At 40.9% G+C, this 21,672-nt stretch overlaps 2 protein-coding genes across 2 annotated transcripts; one reads left to right on the forward strand and one right to left on the reverse strand.

Moving 5' to 3' along the window:
• Positions 1 to 1,597: 1,597 nt before the first annotated feature.
• Positions 1,598 to 7,651, forward strand: LOC139452024 (sialin-like). Its single transcript, XM_071233303.1, has 4 exons — positions 1,598 to 1,723; positions 2,397 to 2,526; positions 6,400 to 6,644; positions 7,397 to 7,651. The coding sequence occupies exons 1-4, from the start codon at positions 1,598 to 1,600 to the stop codon at positions 7,649 to 7,651; spliced, it is 756 nt and encodes a 251-aa protein (XP_071089404.1).
• Positions 7,652 to 10,134: 2,483 nt separating this feature from the next.
• On the reverse strand, positions 10,135 to 21,273 carry LOC139452977 (myosin regulatory light chain, smooth muscle-like). Its single transcript, XM_071234604.1, has 7 exons — positions 21,170 to 21,273; positions 17,469 to 17,524; positions 16,453 to 16,528; positions 14,326 to 14,427; positions 12,673 to 12,751; positions 12,320 to 12,368; positions 10,135 to 10,929 (listed from the first exon to the last, which is right to left on the reverse strand). The coding sequence occupies exons 2-7, from the start codon at positions 17,511 to 17,513 to the stop codon at positions 10,831 to 10,833; spliced, it is 450 nt and encodes a 149-aa protein (XP_071090705.1). The 5' UTR covers positions 17,514 to 17,524; positions 21,170 to 21,273; the 3' UTR covers positions 10,135 to 10,830.
• Positions 21,274 to 21,672: the final 399 nt, after the last annotated feature.

Raw genomic sequence — 21,672 nt, forward strand, 5'->3', positions numbered from 1 at the left:
TTGTACGGCTTGCCTTAGTCATGCCAGTACTCGCTGAAAGTGATCACCAATATAGAAAACGTCTGTGGCCTATCAGCAGAACGCGTACTCAGTTGTTAGAGGTATCTACATGCTCTCTCTCTCTCTCTCTCTCTCTCTCTCTCTCTCTCTCTCTCTCTCTCTCTCTCTCTCTGTCTGTGTACTGTTTTAAGGTTGAAATGCGTCTAAAAAACATAAGAAAATGGTAAATCGAACCGATGATAACTGCAATGATGCAGTTGCATTATGTAAAGTTCGTGACAGAACTATTAGCCAGGAAGGAATTAATTGGGAAAGGACATTTACATTTAACATGGGAATGTTTCCGAACATTTCACATTTATCGTAAGATTGTTTCGACATTATCGTCAATAGTTATTGAATCATGAATGAGGTAAGATACTTTTCATTTGTAGAATCAGGATGTGAGTTACAAAGTCTATAGACAGATGCTCATTCTGTCAGTAGGCTTCGGTATTTTTTTCCGATTACAACACACATGAGTTCATGGTCACATGTAACTTTTATCGAATCCAATTGAGGCATTGTTACATGTGACAAAGAAAAGTTAGACTCGAACACGTTAAAAACATACGCTCAGCACTAGCTAGGTGCGCGGTTTTGGCAGTGACTGAGGCAGATCATTACCACCCCGTTTGTCCAGTCTTGCCTGTCTTATGTAGAAGTTGTATTTGAAGATGGACCGGAGCGTTATTAAAAGTATGTGGGTGTAACCTATGTTTTGTGTTTACTCTTGGTGAGTGCAAGGGCCGGTACATGCATGCTGATAGAGACAGTTCGGAGTAAGAGTTGATAGACCAATCAATCCTTGACTAAGATGACCCGAGTCATGGCTTACCTTGTCTACGACGACACGGAAGGACAATAAATTAGGTAACTGTAGTAGGGCTCAGTTAACCCCAAAACGCAGTTACGACATTACTGACTCGTTTATTTTTTCCAGGAAATTTAAGTTTGCTGTGGGTAATCATCTGCATAGTAATGGTTACTGATACTCCTTCCGGTAATTCCCGGATATCCTGTGAAGAGAAAGAATACATAACCGGAAGTCAAAGGAATCGGGGATCATTTCAATTACAGGTATGTCACTGTTGACTGAGTGTATAACCATAGAGCGGAATTCAATTGCTCTGAATCTATGATTAATAACTTCACGATTTATCACCAACTAACGCATGTTTAATGATGAGGTAAACAATTGGGATATCCATTCTCACATGAAAAAATTAAACTTGAGTGATTAGGTTGAGACCTAGTTTTGGGTTGGTTATCTATTTGATCAAGGGATTATCATGAAAAGACATTTAAGCAAAAAAGTACTTTTCTCTCAATATTAGCTTAGGTGGTGATACAGGTGTGAAACCGGCTGTTTAAATAGTAGGCGGTTATTGTGATTTACATTGACCAATCAGAATCGAGTATATTCTAAATACATGGTAGGAGACACGAGCTTATGACTCAAACATATGAAAAATAACATCTGTTCTAATTTGTGACAACCTATGTTCTGAAAACAAATACCATTTTTCAGGATGGTGATACGGTCCCTTGGCGTGGCATGATGACATCATATCCTCTGTGGGGTATTCTAGTAAGCCACACTTGCGGAGCTGTAGGAAGTCACGTGTATTTGTCTTGTACATCTACCTTCATACAGCATAGTATCACTGATGACACATACAAGGTACACGTACAAGCACTGAATTGCATTTTATTCAAGAACAGCAACATCTTAATCTAGGATGAGTTTGTGCTGGCAAGGTGGAGGTTTGCTGTGGGCGTTATGGAGTAAGGGTGTTGTCGAGGTGGAGGTAGGGTGTTGTCGGAGTGGTTGTAGGGTGTGGGCTGGGAGGAGGCTGGGTGTGGGCGGGTCGGATGTAGGTATTGGGGGGTGGGGGGGTGGAGGTAGGGTGTGGGCGCTTGGGCCTAAGTGTTGGCGGGGTAGGTGTAGGATGGTCAGGGTTAGAAGTAAAGGGGTCTTTTCTAATGTGCCGCATCTCGCTGTGAAGAGTAACGTGCCTAGGTTGTGCCATGGTTTACTTGTCATGGACTCGAATCCAAACCACACCCTGGTTATGATCCCTGGTTCGTCAGCTCCAGATCCAACCTCGTTATAGTCAAGTGATCTCTTACACGTGTATGACGTGCGTCACTTTGGGTTTGCATTCCACATTCAGCTGACACACCTTGATATAAATAGACTATTCTCTCACTCATTGTAATCACTTAATGCATAACAAATTTTGTAACAATCAGTATATCACTCAATGTCTAATCGCCTTCCGACCGCACGTTCACAGTGACTTGTATATGCTCGCAATAAAAATAATGTTACTCATTTGTTCGTGTTTCTTCAGAGCGTCTTGCAAGCCACTCCACATTTGGGATTGTTCGTGGTCATAGTGTTGACCGGACACATTGCTGACCATATCCGCTCTACCGACTACCTGTCCACGACATCTACAAGGAAGATATTCAACTCGATAGGTCAATTTGATCGTTTTCCAGAACAGTAGTATACATGCTGCATGCAACTCAGTACCGTGGCATACATGATATATGCAACTCTTTACCGTCGTATACCTGCTGCATGCAACTCAGTACCGTAGTATACATGCTGCATGCAACTCAGTACCGTAGTATACCTGTTGCATGCAACTCAGTACCGTAGTATACCTGCTGTATGCAACTCAGTACCGTCGTATACCTGCTGTATGCAACTCAGTACCGTAGTATACCTGCTGCATGCAACTCTTACCGTAGTATACCTGCTGCATGCAACTCAGTACCGTAGTATACCTGCTGCATGCAACTCAGTACCGTCGTATACCTGCTGCATGCAACTCAGTACCGTGGTATACCTGCTGCATGCAACTCAGTACCGTGGTATACCTGCTGCATGCAACTCAGTACCGTGGTATACCTGTTGTATGCAACTCAGTACCGTCGTATACCTGCTGCATGCAACTCAGTACCGTCGTATACATGCTGCATGCAACTCAGTACCGTAGTATACCTGCTGCATGCAACTCAGTACCGTCGTATACCTGCTGCATGCAACTCAGTACCGTCGTATATATGCTGCATGCAACTCAGTACCGTCGTATACCTGCTGCATGCAACTCAGTACCGTGGTATACATGTTGTATGCAACTCAGTACCGTAGTATACCTGCTGCATGCAACTCAGTGCTGTGGTTTACATGCTGCATGCAACTCAGTACCGCAGTATACCTGCTGTATGCAACTCAGTACCGTTGTATACATGCTGTATGCAACTCAGTACCGTGGTATACATGCTGCATGCAACTCAGTACCGTCGTATACCTGCTGTATGCAACTCAGTACCGTAGTATACCTGCTGCATGCAACTCAGTACCGTCGTATACCTGTTGTATGCAACTCAGTACCGTGGTATACATGTTGTATGGAACTCAGTACCGTTGTATACCTGCTGCATGCAACTCAGTGCTGTGGTATACATGCTGCATGCAACTCAGTACCGTAGTATACCTGTTGTATGCAACTCAGTACCGTTGTATACATGCTGTATGCAACTCAGTACCTTGGTATACATGCTGCATGCAATTCAGTACCGTGGTATACATGCTGCATGCAACTCAGTACCGTCGTAAACCTGTTGCATGCAACTCAGTACCGTGGTATACATGTTGTATGGAACTCAGTACCGTGGTATACATGCTGCATGCAACTCAGTACCGTGGTATACATGATATATGTAACTCAGTACCGTAGTATACCTGCTGTATGCAACTCAGTACCGTAGTATACCTGCTGCATGCAACTCAGTACCGTAGTATACCTGCTGTATGCAACTCAGTACCGTGGTATACATGCTGCATGCAACTCAGTACCGTGGTAGACATGATATATGTAACTCAGTACCTTGGTATACATGCTGCATGCAATTCAGTACCGTGGTATACATGCTGCATGCAACTCAGTACCGTCGTATACCTGTTGCATGCAACTCAGTACCGTGGTATACATGTTGTATGGAACTCAGTACCGTGGTATACATGCTGCATGCAACTCAGTACCGTGGTATACATGTTGTATGCAACTCAGTACCGTAGTATACCTGCTGCATGCAACTCAGTGCTGTGGTTTACATGCTGCATGCAACTCAGTACCGCAGTATACCTGCTGTATGCAACTCAGTACCGTTGTATACATGCTGTATGCAACTCAGTACCGTGGTATACATGCTGCATGCAACTCAGTACCGTAGTATACCTGTTGTATGCAACTCAGTACCGTTGTATACATGCTGTATGCAACTCAGTACCTTGGTATACATGCTGCATGCAATTCAGTACCGTGGTATACATGCTGCATGCAACTCAGTACCGTCGTATACCTGTTGCATGCAACTCAGTACCGTGGTATACATGTTGTATGGAACTCAGTACCGTGGTATACATGCTGCATGCAACTCAGTACCGTGGTATACATGATATATGTAACTCAGTACCGTAGTATACCTGCTGTATGCAACTCAGTACCGTAGTATACCTGCTGCATGCAACTCAGTACCGTAGTATACCTGCTGTATGCAACTCAGTACCGTGGTATACATGCTGCATGCAACTCAGTACCGTGGTAGACATGATATATGTAACTCAGTACCTTGGTATACATGCTGCATGCAATTCAGTACCGTGGTATACATGCTGCATGCAACTCAGTACCGTCGTATACCTGTTGCATGCAACTCAGTACCGTGGTATACATGTTGTATGGAACTCAGTACCGTGGTATACATGCTGCATGCAACTCAGTACCGTGGTATACATGTTGTATGCAACTCAGTACCGTAGTATACCTGCTGCATGCAACTCAGTGCTGTGGTTTACATGCTGCATGCAACTCAGTACCGCAGTATACCTGTTGTATGCAACTCAGTACCGTTGTATACATGCTGTATGCAACTCAGTACCGTGGTATACATGCTGCATGCAACTCAGTACCGTAGTATACCTGCTGCATGCAACTCAGTACCGTAGTATACCTGCTGTATGCAACTCAGTACCGTAGTATACCTGCTGCATGCAACTCAGTACCGTCGTATACCTGTTGTATGCAACTCAGTGCTGTGGTATACATGCTGCATGCAACTCAGTACCGTAGTATACCTGTTGTATGCAACTCAGTACCGTTGTATACATGCTGTATGCAACTCAGTACCTTGGTATACATGCTGCATGCAATTCAGTACCGTGGTATACATGCTGCATGCAACTCAGTACCGTAGTATACCTGTTGCATGCAACTCAGTACCGTGGTATACATGATATATGTAACTCAGTACCGTAGTATACCTGCTGTATGCAACTCAGTACCGTAGTATACCTGCTGCATGCAACTCAGTACCGTAGTATACCTGCTGTATGCAACTCAGTACCGTGGTATACATGCTGCATGCAACTCAGTACCGTGGTAGACATGATATATGTAACTCAGTACCTTGGTATACATGCTGCATGCAATTCAGTACCGTGGTATACATGCTGCATGCAACTCAGTACCGTCGTATACCTGTTGCATGCAACTCAGTACCGTGGTATACATGTTGTATGGAACTCAGTACCGTGGTATACATGCTGCATGCAACTCAGTACCGTGGTATACATGTTGTATGCAACTCAGTACCGTAGTATACCTGCTGCATGCAACTCAGTGCTGTGGTTTACATGCTGCATGCAACTCAGTACCGCAGTATACCTGCTGTATGCAACTCAGTACCGTTGTATACATGCTGTATGCAACTCAGTACCGTGGTATACATGCTGCATGCAACTCAGTACCGTAGTATACCTGCTGCATGCAACTCAGTACCGTAGTATACCTGCTGTATGCAACTCAGTACCGTAGTATACCTGCTGCATGCAACTCAGTACCGTCGTATACCTGTTGTATGCAACTCAGTACCGTGGTATACATGTTGTATGGAACTCAGTACCGTAGTATACATGCTGCATGCAACTCAGTACCGTAGTATACCTGTTGTATGCAACTCAGTACCGTTGTATACATGCTGTATGCAACTCAGTACCTTGGTATACATGCTGTATGCAACTCAGTACCTTGGTATACATGCAAAAAGAAACAAAATAACTTAAAGTTTAAATGTTGCGATAATATGTTTCATTTTCAAGAAAATGTATTTAACATCAATCTCAATGGCATTTTTTAAAGTTTCAAGAAAATAATGTATACTTTTAACAACGTTTCTAGAAAGCACACTGAAACTTCAACATTGTATCGCGATGATTGAATATGAAGTTTATTTTGCTTACATTGGCTTGTAGAGAATCACTGTAACATGGTATTAATGCAGGTGAACTGACCCCAGCAATAGTCCTCATCATCGCCGGAGTCCTGCCCTCCTCCCACCCTACCGTCAAGCTCACCCTCCTCGTCACGGGCGTGTCCCTCACCGGCTGCGTCTACTCTGGCGGCTACATCATCAACGCCATCGACATATCACCACAATATGCTGGGATAGTATTTGGTATCTCCAACACCCTCGCATCGGCTTTCGTCCTCTTAGGCAGCGCAACAATTGCCGAAAGTGTCGATGCCGTAAGTGTTATAATAGTGGTGTGCGTGTTTAGAGAATGCGGTTGTATTTGTGATTTATTCCTATTTTTCAGAAGATTCTAGTTATTTCAAAAGAATGTTTTAATCTAAACTTGACATCGGCGGAATAGCCGGCTTCCTCGATCTCATTCACACACCGCATCCTATGTTATCATGGCACCGTGAAGAAGTACAAGTATTATTCTTGACCATAAATTTCAATTGTGACCTTCTCAAAACCGTTGATTAAGAACACACTGGCACTATAAAAGCAGTTGTTAAAGACATTGCAAAGATTGTAGCGTAATATGCATTGCTTTTAAAGTGTTTGTAAATTGGTTCTGTGTGAGTTGACGTTCACGATATCTAAAATGAATCAATCATTGTGATAGAAGGCGAGAAAATTTCATTGCATCAGAGAGTTTCTTTTTGAGCAGAGTTTATATCACGGCGTTTAAATGTGAATACACCCCACAAAAAAAGAAAGAAAGAAACAAGAAAATATTACACTGTTTAATTTGTCTTTCTATACCCGACAGAATGAATGGGTTCTCGGCGAGAAAATGTGTTTTCATTCTAGAAGTATCATTGTATTTCACTGTCTCATCCGTCTTAACCATTTGCATTTGTTAAACAAGGTGCACCAGTATTGAGCTATCTGTAAACTGCCAGCACGAGCACGCGATGAAGACGTCATTCAGCAAGTTTCCTGTTTGTATTTGAATATTTCATTCCGGCAATATTTTACATTTCAGGGATATCAAGGCAACTGGGAAATTCTTGTCGTTATCACTGCAACAATCTACATTTTCGGCAGTCTCTTCTACCTCGTGTTCGGCAGCGGGAGCCCACAGCACTGGAACACGACGCCATGGCCAACCGACCACGATGAGACACGCGAACCCGACATTGCCAACTCGGCAGCAAAGCCAGCTACAAGGCCTCAAATAGGAGGGGGGACATGCGCGTTGTTACACGTGGACTTTATTGATGAGGACGCGCGGACATGACGGTTGTGTACGGAATGCCCCACAACATATGTCAGTGTTTCAACTCGTTAATGATTCCACAATTTTAAGCATCTGCAATGGTCCATAGTGGCACTGGCAAATCCTGTTTCCCGAGGAAACCAACCTCCCGGAAGTGAGCTGACAGACTTTGTGCATGAACGTGCTCTGATGACGTGGGTCGATGCTGACAACACACAAGTGTATTACGCGTGTTGACTTTCTGATTTACAATGTCACATTGTTTAGATATTCTGAGGTTCTGACTAAAATAAACGACAATTAATGCCTTTTTACAATCAAACATACTAGTTTTGTGGATATTGTGTGCGGAGTAGTACAGTTTACAAAATATTTAAAACTATTGTTATGAAGTCTTTCAATGGCATTTAGAAGTGATACACATAAGGAAGAGAATTTTTGGATGTCAACGTTTTTATTATGAGGAACACAACGTTTCGGGGTATTTACTTACTCCTTCGTCAGGTGGAGGAGTAATTATATATATACTCAAAGAAGTTGACATCCATAAATTCTCTTCTTTATTGTTATGAAAGTCAAAATGCATTTGATTTAACCTTAAGAAATATGATAAACTTGTAAACCTAGTGAAATACGTATTTTTGTGCGTATAATGAAATAAAAGTGTTAAAATCTATCTATAAACTTCTATCGTCGTTGTCACTGCATCATATATGGCTTCAAATAAACTCGCAGATAGGTCCGGGGCGGTCGGGGAGCCGAGTGGTTAAAGCGTTTTCTAGTCACGCCGAAGACCCGAGTTCGATTCCCGACATGGGTACAATGTGTGAAGCCCATTTCTGGTGTCCCCCGTCGTGATATTACTGGAATATTGCTAAAAGCAATGTACTATACTCACTCACTCACTCACTCACTCAGATAGGTCCTTCAATTGCCGGGTGGCCCACTCGTCTAAACAGCCGCAATTCGTTATGCAGAGTTGTGGCCATTATGCATGCGATCTATGATCATTGGTTCAAATCCTGGGACTCCCTGATATTGGTTTAAGGGTTGTCGGGCCGTGCTCGTGGGTAACACGACAGGCCTTCATCACTTCTGGCTTTCTTCCAAACCACGTTGACACGCCGTGATAAACTGGGATATTACACATGGCTGGTCAAGATTATAGTTCTCTGGTGTTGGCGGTTCCTATGTATGTGATAACTAAAGCTACAAGTATGATGTCGACTTGAAGTTTAACTTCAATGAATGACATGTCATCTAAAATGAGTTCGCCTTTTCATATTACCCAAAGAGAAAATTGCGATGATAACCAAATTTTGGGTTGAAAAACTAATGAATTATAACACATTTAACCTTATATACAATTTAACATGTGTAAAAGGAACGGAATGAATGGAAAAATTATTGATTGAAAATTGTTTTTAATCAAAGAAGCTAGGATTCGAAAAGCTTTTGAAGACCTGTTTACGGCTGCATGAACAATTTTGAAAACTTTTATTGAAAAATAAATTGGTCTAGAAAACTGCTAAGGTCAAAATACGAATGTGAGTGAGTGAGTGAGTTTGGTTTAACGCCGCTTCGAACTTAACTCGGTTGTATGACGGCATGACAGTTTGGTGTGGGAGAAACGATATACAAATAAACTAATTTTACATATTTCAAGATTTAGCATGTCCAGTTAATATTGTCTTGTTGTCAACAGTGCCGCATCTAAGTTGGTCTTTTTATCATTTTCTTTTGTTTGTATGTGGGGGGAGTGGGGAGAGCAAAACTCCAGTGAACTTGTTTTGATTATACTATGAAAGTAAACTGCTCCAATGTGCTATATGTTTCTGAACTGCCACAATCTTTAAGTGGAGCTCCACACACTAAGGCTATTCCATGCAAGTACGTGTATTGGTGGGTTGTGTTGGTATGGTGTCTTGACAACAAGCTGAATGTTGACTCTCTTAAACAGATCTTAGGCATGTGAACACAAGATTAGTGGTAGGATTTTCTTGCAGTTTATTTTGTAAATATCAACTTGTAGCGATGGGTAAACTCAACTTAAGTGACTTGGGAGATATCATTATGCATAGTGAGGAAGTATGGTTTACGCCACGTTTAGCAATATTTCAGCAATATCACGCCGGGGACACCAGAAATTGGCTTCACACATTGTACCCTTGTGGAGAATCGAACCCGGGACTTCGGCGTGACGAGAGAACGTTTTAACCACTAGGCTACCCCATAGCCCAACATCATGCATAGACGATGTTACGTTAATAGTTTTGTATAAGGAATACAAACAATATGAATAAGTGTCAATCATAACACTGTAATTGCAAGCCTTAAGACTCATGGTGAAACAGATACATTATTTAATAATACATTTGTAACAGAAACGACAAGAAAAATATTGTATAAAGTGGCATGTGTTGAGAATATCTTTTAGCTATGGAGAAGCATACTAAAATAGGACCAGCAACGTTGTTGTTCGATAAAACACTCTCAAGATAAAATGCTCTGTGCACATTTGTTTTATTAAACAAATAAATCACAAATCGACATCGGATTGATTCATGCAGAGGCATCAATGTCCTCTGTTGTATGTACAAGGTCGTCGGCTGTCGTGATCTCACTGGTGACACTGGCCCCGTACGTTGGAAACCATCGGACGGTGGGAAGGCACACCGTATGTAGCCAGGGAAGGGGAATGAGCCCTGCCCCTAAGGGGTGGGGGAGAGAGAGATGAGGGCCGAGACCCGGTGCGGCGCCAGGCACTCGGCCAAGACAGACATATCTTTCCAGAACACGTTCCTAAACACGAAACCAGAGCGGATGGCTCCAACACAGCGTCCGACTCGGCCAATCGCGGCAGAGCCTACCAGCGAACAGTTCTAGGTATATATTCATATCAAGGCAAGTCACTTATATATACAAGGAGTGTTATACGCAGTTCATATCACTTCTAAATTAATAAAAACAGGCAAAACTTCAATTCAGGACAATCACAACCTCTAGTGGGACCTCGTTCTGGTAGACGTCTTCGCGGCGAGCCTCGTTTTCAGCTGTCAATTACAATGTCCATGGCGATGTCTGTCTGAAGTGAATCTGCCCCTGGGGTGTACACAGAGCGTCACCCGAGGGTCAAGGTTAAGGTGAGGGTCAAGGTGAGGCGTGAAGTGACGGTGAGAACGTTACAGACACATAATGATCTAGTTTTCATCCTCTTCTCTACCCTTCAGTTTGGCTGTGAACGCTTTGTAGTCGAACTGTCCCTTGGCAATGGGGGCCGCTTTCCACGTCTGCTTGATCTGAAAAACGACACGACAAGCGTAATATACCCATTTCAGTAATAGGTAACATGTGTGAGTGAATGCAAAAGCAGTGTCATGGGAAGCCCTGAGTGAGGTTATCGTTTACAACTGTAGTTGAAGCCCTGATCACGAGAATGGCAAGACAATTTTCAGGGTGAGCTGGGGTTTCGAGTCCACGATCACCGGATCCTGGCATGCTCAAGGGGCGTAACTCAGGCCCCGGGTCCCGGGTATCTAAGGATCCACAATTCACTGTTCAGAGTTGGGTCCTTCAGGTTTGCCAGAAACATATGAGCCCTGAGTATTATTCTGGGTTCTTCGGTGCCAACTAGAGCTCGTAGATTTCACTAAAGCGGTCAACGCCTGAGACATGCGTCGTTTCCGGATTTCCTTCATGATAAAACCGTCACGCCGTGATACAACTGACATGCTGTCCAAAGCATCGTTAAACCAAACCCACTCACTCCCTCACTCATAATCAGAGCAAGATTGTACTGATGGTGCGGCACCTAATGAAACCAAACCACAAGAAGCTCATGGTCACGTGATAAATGAAAACGCTAAAGGTAGGACAGAGAATTCTGCTTTTGAGACAATATCGAAATGTTTACAGTGAAGGAATAGGCTGTTAGATTTAAGAACAAAAGTTTACTCTACCTATCTATGTGTTGTGTAATGAAGTACATTTCTGCCCTGAAAATATTATGTATAACACGAGGACGCTTACGAGAACGTTTACAATGTTTACAAATAGTGTCAGATGACACACTATGTACTTGCAGACCTGAGGTATCCTCGTGACTGTACTCTCAAGGATACCACCATCAAGTTGATCAGATAATATCCCGGACTTCGAAATATCCGCCGATAACGTATGCACATCTCTTTATTCAAGTCCCCAAAACTTGAGTGAATTATAAAATCGAGTCAAACCACACTTGGTCTTACTATTATTTTACCAGGCTGAACCTAGAGGGTTGATGTTAACATATGTGCGATGCATAGGTGTCCGTTTGTAAATTAAAAGTTTATCAAGAAGTGAGTTAGTGAGTGAGTGAGTATGGTTTTACGCCGCGTTTAGCAATATCACGGTGGGGGACATCTGAAAGGGCTTTGTCAAGAAGTGGAAATGAAGCATCGCGTTTACTTTTAGTCCACTGCACTTTTGACATCAACTGTCCTGAAAACTTCCTGTCAGAGTTTTGCGGTACATTTAAAGTGTAATGTGTACAGGTGGGAAATATCTGGTCATTTGGAAAGTCCAAGGTAAAAAGTATCACTAAAGTTTTTTATATTAAGAATTTTAACTTTGCAATTCACAAGAGTCGGAACCAGTGCTACCGGACATTGTTCTGTCTGAAGGTTTCTTTCATGTTCAGATACTCACTTCATCGGCGGTAAAGTTATCACCAGTGTTTGCTAACAAGTCCTTGATGCTGAAAGAAAGTAAACAAATTATTCCACTATGTGAATATTAAACATTAGAATATCATCAATCTGCTTACTTGACATAGATGATTTTAGAATTGTGTGTGGAAATATATGTAGGAAAGAAAACTTAGAAAAACAACAAGGAGATGTGGAATGGCCAAGTTTTGTAATAACGAATTGACATCACCGAGATCACATGTCCGATGTAAAGGGGTTTTAAATTCTTATAAACATCAAAATGTGAAATGTGTATCACTGGGTGAGGAACATGTATACATTTCGGACGTTGATGTCGCCGGCGTTACTTACTATTCCTCTGCCAGCGTTCCCTTGCCCTCATCGTCGAACATAGCGAAAGCGTTCTTGATGGTCTCCTCTCCGTCAGTTCCTGCAAGGAAGAACCAGGGTTATAGTCAAGGAGGATCATTTGGCTAATTCCTCATTGCCACAACAATGGTGAGTGAGTGAGTGGGATTTTACGACTCTTATATTCCAGCAATATCACGGCGGGGCACATCGGAAGTGCACTTTGTACCCATGTGCGGAATCGAACCCTGATGTAGGCGTCATGCAGGAGCACATTCCACCGCCCTACACAGCAATACTATGCTTGTCGTAAGAGGTGATTAACTTGATCGATTGGTCGAGCTCGCTAACTTGGTTGATGCATGTCAACGTATTGCAATAACGTGGGTCAATGCTCATGATGTCAATCACTGGATTGTCTGGTCAAGACTCGATTATTTTACAGCAGGAAATTGCTGAGTGAGGCGTTAAACAACAAACAAACAATACGTCAGGAGCATCTGGGATGACGTTATACTGACGTTGCGAACGCGTGATTTACTCCTCCGGGTTTGAGAAATGAATATGGCGGGAAAGTGCGTGGGTTGAGCGAGTTGTGACGTACGCCGTATTCAACAGTATTTCATTCATAGCGTGTCAGCTTAATGTGGATGGAAAGCCCAAAGTCACGCAAGTCATGAAAGGTCTGGTATTGACAACAACGTGTGTATAAGCGGGGAAATTCAGGGATGAGATCAACAGCGGATCCCGATAACTGAGGGATTCAGCTCTTTATAGCACAATGAACTGAGACCACTGAGTCACCGGAGAGGACGCTAAGGACTTCTGACTTGGCGGCATTCGAGACCAACTCGTGTTATTCCGGGACAAGCCGAATAGCAGGTTACGGAAAGGAGCGAGTGGTGACGAATGACTTGGTGGAGCCGAACCGGGGCTTCACACGAGATTCGCAAGCTCTTTAACGACTGGGCTAGGCCAGTATCCTGCACAGCAACGCCGATATCTTACTGACCGAAGGACAATCACACTTTTGTAGTGATTGTAGTGATTGTAGTGATTGTAGTGTGATACTCAACAAGAATTTTGTTTCATTGTTGTCGAGCAATATGACGGCTGCATATAAATAATCGAGTCTGCACCAGACGAACAGGTGATTGATATTATGGACGTCTAACGCCATGCATTACATTCCAGTGTTCACATACTAATAGACGCACAACTTACTATATTCAAAGGAAAAGGTAATTGTGGTCATAGAAATGAAATAACTGAACAATAAACATGATAATAATAACAATAATATGAATCACGTGGCTTTAGATTTGATCATTCTTGGTATTGTGCGCACAACAAATGAATGTCAAGACAGATCATTGTACCTTTGGTGCCGCTTGAGTGTTTTAATTGTTGTAGGGGGTATATAAGTCACAAATGAACAAGGTATTTCACGATAAATCCTTTAAAAAAACGTAAACATTAATAGTTCGAAGATGGATTTGAAATTTTGAAAGTGTATAAATTTAAGTTATTAAATTAAAACTATTACATATTTGAATCTTTAATTTCAGTTACGCGTTTACAAAAGTCACAAATATGATGGGAAAATAACAGAATCACATGTAATATTGACTTTTTTGTTAACAAGTTTCGACTGACCTCCCATCTTCTCGCCGAACAGGTTGAGGAAGCTTGTGAAGTTAAGTGGACCAGATGACTCCTTCAACATGGACTCCAACTCGCTGTCTGGGGGGATTCTGCCTGATAACACAATAACAAATAACATCAGGCGACCTTGCTTCTAATCACGTTTGAAATACATGGGAAGGTAGGTAAGAGTGTGTTTGAGTGGCCTAGAATTGGGAAAATAACTAACTAACGAGACTGATGGCGTTTTAATGGTCGTAAAAGCATAAAAACATAAAAACGTGAGCTGCGGAATGGAAAAGAACTTTTAGAATGCCGAATTTCGCAGCGAAAAATATAATATGAAACAAAATCAATTTAATCGGACAGACTCTCAGGGCCGGACAGTGATGATGCTTCACAATTAAGTTCAACAGGTACGCTTTTATTTTAACAAACAGTAGTGTTAGGAAAGACGGTACAAAAGGATTTTTGGCTAAAATATTGGACGCAATATTTAATGAATAATAATAACTCACAAATGGGTCTCACTGACATAAATCGACATTTCAATTAAGGTTTATCGTTTAAGAAAGGTCAGGTTAGGTCAAATGGGGTTTCACATCGCGTTAAACATTATTGCACTGATATAGCGACGTTCATCTACGTATGTGTGTGTGGGGGGGGGGGGGGTTGCTATACTATGCCGAACTAATATCGGTTTTCTTCAGCTACGCAAATGAGACACCATGCCGCAGTTTAACATGGATACACTACTCAGACACAGTACAATAATTACGAGCCGACAAGACCGTGTTTTATCCCCTTAATGCCGAGTGCAAGGCAGGATATCAACACGTACCTTCTTTGAACGTATTTTGGTAAGATTCGAGCGGACCACACCTTGTGTTCTCCAACAGACACTCTATTCATTAGACCACGGAGGCAGTCAACTCCTGTTAGGCTGATTTAACTTTAAGATTCGAATATTACATTCACAAAGTGGTGAGGAATCATGTAGATTCTTTAACAGGTATCAAACTTTAATATTCATCGTTTTTATTTAACCATGTCTCAATCAGCTCTGAACAGTATATAATGGATGCATGTAATAAATAAATATTTAAGTTGATCAAGGAGTTATGAGTACAGTTACGTTTTGGCCTAGAGTTATGGAACGTACACCACAATGGATCCCTTCTATATCAAAACTATGATTGGCTTTTGAGAAATGTTAGTTTGGGAATATGCGCTGCGATTGTCTGCGGTAGCAATGTAATGATGTATATATTTTGTATGACGCTTGATGGATGTACTTGTCTAAGGCTTTTATTTGAACACACCTCTGGCACAACTTTACGAATTTGTAAGATAAGATATTAAATATAGATTTACCAGGGTTCACAGTTCTCGAAAGGATAAACTTATTACTCCCTTCATGTCACATTGTGTTCAGTTGTAATAGGCTGAGACGAAAAGACAAAACCCATTTTAACGGTATCCTTTTTTGAAGACGACTACAGGATCGTGTCCAACAGAGCATCGTCATCAGAATCGTGCCCAGTATAGCATCGTTATGTGATCGTATAGAGTATTTGTATCCCGATAAATATACTACTGGTTGTACGTTTCATAGGAATGTGTTGCACGTGCAATCCATGTAAAAGGTGATATAGCTGGAGAAAATGTGACGGTACATTATTGAGTTAGGACGGCAAAATATATTTGGTCTACCTAGCTTTCATTTACAACAGCGGAAGTGCCTTTACTTTCATGAACAAATACTGGTCAAGAAATAGTCCATTAAGTACGGGAATTGGAGTTATCGCCCCTACAATGTTAATCGTACTGTGTCAGATAAAGTGTTTAAAGGTGATAGAACGATGTTTCACACACATTTGGTATATGTAGAAACGGGAATTTGTGAAATGTATTTTTTCCGTCTATCAAAATTGAATGTTCTGGGTTAGCATACTCGTAATTAAAAATATGCTGTTGTGTGAAACTCGTCGTCATTAAAAAGAAAAGTATATCTGATGAAGATGAATAAGAGACGCAACACTATTCAAGTATCACTCGAAACATATTCTTAAAACGTGTAACTATTCCCTCAAAAATACACAAAATTCACAGTGACCCTAAATAGAAGGTGAAACTCACCCAAGCTGGAGTAGATTTCCTTGAGGTCATTGATGCAGATGACGCCGTCCCTGTTGGCGTCGATCAGCGTAAAAGCCTGGACAGTAAATACATATTAAAGCTGTGTGTCCAGGTGAAAAGCTAAATTCGTTCGACAAATGATAAAATTATGGTTCGCTTACAGATATTTTGTATTGGTGATACAGTACAAACTTCATGATAAGTAAACGGGATCAAATTCTCATATTTAATTGTGACATATGCCTATTATATTGGCCTTTTATGTCGAGTCTGAAACCAAATAATTTTGAAGAAAAGACTGGTCAGCGAAACACCTTCAATTTTAAATCACGGCGTGTCACGGGAACAGCATAATACCCTTTTGCATATAAGCGTCCCCAACAAGGAGTGTACGGATAGCGGAGTTGCCGGATTATAAAGGTAAGTACTTGTGGAGTTCAGTTTAATATTTCATAACCCAAATAATATAAAAGATAAAACCATTTTAAAAATAAAACGCTAATTTTGTAGAAAAAGTATTCGTATCTTTTTCACCTTGGAAATATATCATTAAAATTGAGGTATAAACATAATAGTTTCAACTTGTAGAAAAATGCTGAACTTTTGAAACAACTGCTAATATACAAGCATCCTTGGAAGAAAGCCCAACGTATTGATATGTATTATGGGCCTGTGGCCTTACATTATTGAAATTAAATCTATGTCTGTGTCAATGTCTATGTCCAATAGAAACCCCAAAGAAGTAGAAGTCCATGTTCTCATACGCTACTATTTTAAAAGCAAAAATAGACGTTTTTATATCAATATGTAAATTATCCTGAAACTATATTTGTATTCCATATGAAGGGGTATATGTGTAATCCAGAGGAATCCATGGCTGCTATTCCAGAGATGCACGATAATACATCCAAACGTAAATCCGACAAGGAATAGAACTACAACACAAGTTGGCGTTGTATCCATAGAAACGGAGTCGTAGATAATTCAGTATATATTTGAATCCACTTTTGACTCACTTCTTTGAACTCCTGCATCTGGTTGGGCTTGAAAAACTTTGCCATTTTGGTTGAGTCTGAAAGAGATGTTGAAATCTGTCAGTAACATTCTAACCGACTGTCTTGCCAACTAAGCTAAGCGCCCATAAAAGGCAACAGCCTGAAGCAAAGCTGCAATTCAAAAGGGATCGTCGACACTGTAACATTTACTTTATTAATAAACACAAAATGTTGCAAGAGGCTCATATCTTTCCATGTTTATTCCATCTTTGCATGTTTTGTACATTGAAATGAATGATTTCAGGAAAAAATGGAACAGTTCCTTCAAAATTAAAATAAGTCAGCTTTAAATTTTTTTAGGAAATGTAAATTTACCGAAATAACTGTAAACACAAACGTAGTTTCTGATTTTAAAACGGAATTACTCTATTACCGTTCGAGAGGTACCGTCAATTCACAACCGCAAGACACAGCTCCCTCAAAGCAAGTAATATACTTCACGAAATACCTGTTCCAGCATGCGCATGCGCACACCAAGATCACGCACGCGTGCCCCACGTCATAGACGCTGCACGTGCATATTTAGATATGGCAACGGGACCTTTTACAGGTGGGGATTACGGGAGCGACCACAAGAAGCGCACATACAAGACCTATTGGGTTAGGTTGGTTTGTCAAAAGAAGGGTGAACTGTATGGGGAGATGCGTATGACGTTTCGACTTTCGTTTCAAAAACTAGTAAGTTACAATAACCCTTTTTAATGTAGTATCGTATTTTGGGTTCACCAAAAACGTGTAACACAATAAAGACCGTGAGAGATGAGTGTTATTTTTGTCAAGTGGAAGTGGCACAGAAGCAGAAGTATATATACTGGATAGGAACATCATCATTCATGTACATACATCTGACGACTGTTGTTTTTCTTTCTATTACTTTTAACATAAAAGGTTTAATACTTATGATATGATTAACTGCGGAGGTAGTAAAGGGGTGATTGTTAAACTCAACTCCCCGCCAAGAGTGGCTTAAAACGAAACAAACACGAAGTGGTTATTCGATTGTGACGTCTTTGATAGGTGTATCATTGCTGTGTATAAGACTGCAATGTTTCGGCACCTGCGTTCAGCTTAGTAATGTTTTACTATCCAATTTTCAAGTGTATAAACGTTCGTGTATCTTTAAGAAGTGTTTAAATACTCCTCAAAGGAAAGGCAACATTGCTTGAAGACTTGCTCGGGTTTAAATATCAACAAAACCCGTTAAACACCCATAGCATCACTTTTTTAAAAAATTGGTGTTGATATCGGTAAAATATTTGAACGTGGTGGTGGTTCCACGGGCGGCTTCACTACGCTCTTTAATAGTTCTTAGATTAAAGTTATTTCTTATACAACAGTACATACAACAGACTGACTTCCAATGTTGGCAGCTGAAGACATTTCTATAAACCTAGCACGTTTACATAGACTTGACGCCTTACAAAACATACCAACAACGTCCTGAAAACAGACACCCTACACAAACACCAGGTGGCGTACGTTGAGCTCATTTGAATCAAGCTAATTATCTGTCTCAGCGTTACCAATTACCAATGCTTTTTATCGCCTTTCAAGCGGAGATTTCATGGGGCTAATCTTAATAAGATTACATTACTGCCTTAGTTGTTATTCTACCCTTATGTTTGACCGAAGGTATTTGGTGTGATTCGATGCACTGATTCTGTCAATAACTGAAGTATCACATTTTCGTCCCAAATAATTATTCACAAGTTGTCTCCCTTCGACCACAAACACCTTTATCTTTCACTATTTCTGATATATAAAGACCAGTCTCAAAGATTCAATTCTTCTTTTAAACGTATACTAAATAATTACTGTTTGTACAACCCAATCATTGGTTTACGCTAATGACCAACGCCACTGATCCAGATGATTATTTATTTAACGACCTACAGCAGGCTTCTCACATCTCGCATGCAGAGAGCACGAGAGTCCCATATTATGGTAGGCAGAATCTTGAAATCGAGCCAAGTCACAGATAAGGGTCCCCAGTCCCCCTTCCTCATATGGCCTCCCCATGCACAACGCCCGCGGGGGATAGAGTTACACTGCCGTGAGACAACGGCCTCGATGCAACAACCGACCGTGTAACTGGTGCACCGTTTGTTAGAAAGTAATTAATTCTCCTGACATTGCGATAATGTAAGGGTGCAAGAATTGTCGAGTAGACAGGTTTGGGTTACAAATGTGCTGACAAATGAAGTAACTCCGTTTCGATGATGAAGTTTTGTATTCCTTGGTTACGGTAACCATTGGTTGGCTTATTCCTATCTGCGGAATACGTTTTCTTAACATCAGCTAGGTTGAGATAATTCCTTTAGTAGAAACGCCCTTTTAACAATTTGGTTGATTTAAGTAACATCTGTACATAATTGCTACATGTATAATGTTATTCTCTTATACGCTTTTCCTAATAATTAGGAACATACATTCCTATTTAGCACTGATAACTAAGTGTTTAGAAAAACTATGTTACTATGAAAAATGTTACAAATTGTGTTAGATGAAATTAACAACTACAAATCTAATTCAGTTCTTATACCTTAAACAAATTGAATTATATCTGAAAAATATCCAACTCATTCTTTTATTTCTAACTATTTTATTTCGCAAAGTTCTTGGAACAAAATACTCCTAATTATCTACATCAAACAACCGTCACGCGGTTCAATATCATTATACAAACAGTACAATGCTTTTGTTTCGAAATCTTATAAACAAACTCAGATGATTAACAGTGTAACTGGGTAATTCATTTATTACATTATAAGGCTTAAAGACGCGAGTGGTTCTTCGATAAGGTTTAAGCCATGGTGTGCCAGAACCTAGAGCTCCATGAATGAAGCCGCCGTCTGTTTGGAGCTGATTAAACACCCTGCTGCTATCTCACCGCGTGTGTTAAATTATTTTACCCTTAACGACTGGCTCGTGTTTGCCTCCGCCGACAAGCAGCAAAGTACTGTTCATATACACGATATTATAGAAACAAGTCTTTAGGAGACATTTAGGAGTGAGTTGTTGAAGTTGTTGAAGTCTCGTGTTAGTTAAAGTGATGGTTATTGGATTTGAAGGCTTTCGCAACCCTTTTGGAAGTTAAAGTTTAATTTAAGAAAGAGATAGTATCAGACGTATCAGATTAAATTGTCTTAAAGTTTAGAACTATGAGTCGTTAAAAGACCGGTGTCAGAAAAAAAACAAAGTAAGATTTCTTTTAAGTCGAGTTCTTTATAAAGTTTGCTTATCGAGTGAAGAATTGTTTTCAATGAAAATGTAAAGCAATAAGAGAAAATAACTAATGACTTTTTTTTAGAAAGTACGAGTATTAGGGTGTGGTTGAAGGTTAAATGAAATGTTGAAGGTCAAACCGGGCAAATCTTCAGAAACTTCATTTTGCGGGCTTTTTGAATTTTTTAAAAAAATAACAAAAACGAAACACAACCAAGGTGATATTGACTTTCAATGATGAAGAACAAATGTCAGTTAAATGACAAATCAGTTCTCGTTCAAGATCTCCACATGGATGCTGATTCTGCAAAAATTGCATGAAAGGTGTGAAAATGGTAAATTGGATTAATAATGTAGGGAAAATGGGTTTGGAGTTTCACACAGGAGTTTAGGGTTTGAGTTTTCAAACAGGGTTGAGGTTGAATGACAATTTTTACCTGCCGCTTTCCGATTCTCAAGATGCTAAGGGGGGAAGCTTGTCCTATAGACGAGGCAACAGTATCCGCAGTGAGAGAGACTGACTATCTACTCTGTCTCGGCTCTTATATACGGGACATGCGCGCATACCGTCACAGAAAAAACCCATAGGCTGCCTAACTTGCAGGGACATCACGAATGGTAGGAATCTGGTTGTCCAAAGTGCATTAGACCCCCGTGGTGCACATGTCCACACTCAGGGGATGCGCGCAGTCATGTGGAACTTGCGGCAGCCTTTCGATTACATTTTAATAATTGTTATGCAAAGAGAGTGAAGTTGATTAGTATAGTTAGAAGTAGCAGAAACAGGACGGTGCCAAGCAGTGGGGGTTGGTAAAGGGGGTATCACGTTACTTCCAGAAACGGTCTGCAGGTAGAAAACGTGTTATGTGACCCATGACTGTGTGTTATTGAAAAAGGGATGCAAATAGACAGCAAGTATGGCAGAAATGCCTTTTCAGGG

This window comes from Haliotis cracherodii, unplaced genomic scaffold, assembly GCF_022045235.1.
Source record: "Haliotis cracherodii isolate W230 unplaced genomic scaffold, xgHalCrac1.p SCAF_9, whole genome shotgun sequence".
Taxonomy (NCBI): domain Eukaryota; kingdom Metazoa; phylum Mollusca; class Gastropoda; order Lepetellida; family Haliotidae; genus Haliotis; species Haliotis cracherodii.

What these genes read in the sequence shown, in the direction of transcription:
- LOC139452024 (XM_071233303.1), top strand. Translation starts at nt 1,598, where the DNA reads ATGATGACATCATATCCTCTGTGGGGTATTCTAGTAAGCCACACTTGC. An exon ending in TCACTGATGACACATACAAG is followed by an intron (nt 1,724 to 2,396) that starts GTACACGTACAA and finishes GTGTTTCTTCAG; the next exon opens with AGCGTCTTGCAAGCCACTCC. An exon ending in GAAGATATTCAACTCGATAG is followed by an intron (nt 2,527 to 6,399) that starts GTCAATTTGATC and finishes GTATTAATGCAG; the next exon opens with GTGAACTGACCCCAGCAATA.
- LOC139452977 (XM_071234604.1), bottom strand. Translation starts at nt 17,513, where the DNA reads ATGGCAAAGTTTTTCAAGCCCAACCAGATGCAGGAGTTCAAAGAA. An exon ending in GTTCGGCGAGAAGATGGGAG is followed by an intron (nt 12,752 to 14,325) that starts GTCAGTCGAAAC and finishes TCTTCCTTGCAG; the next exon opens with GAACTGACGGAGAGGAGACC. An exon ending in ATAACTTTACCGCCGATGAA is followed by an intron (nt 10,930 to 12,319) that starts GTGAGTATCTGA and finishes GTCGTTTTTCAG; the next exon opens with ATCAAGCAGACGTGGAAAGC.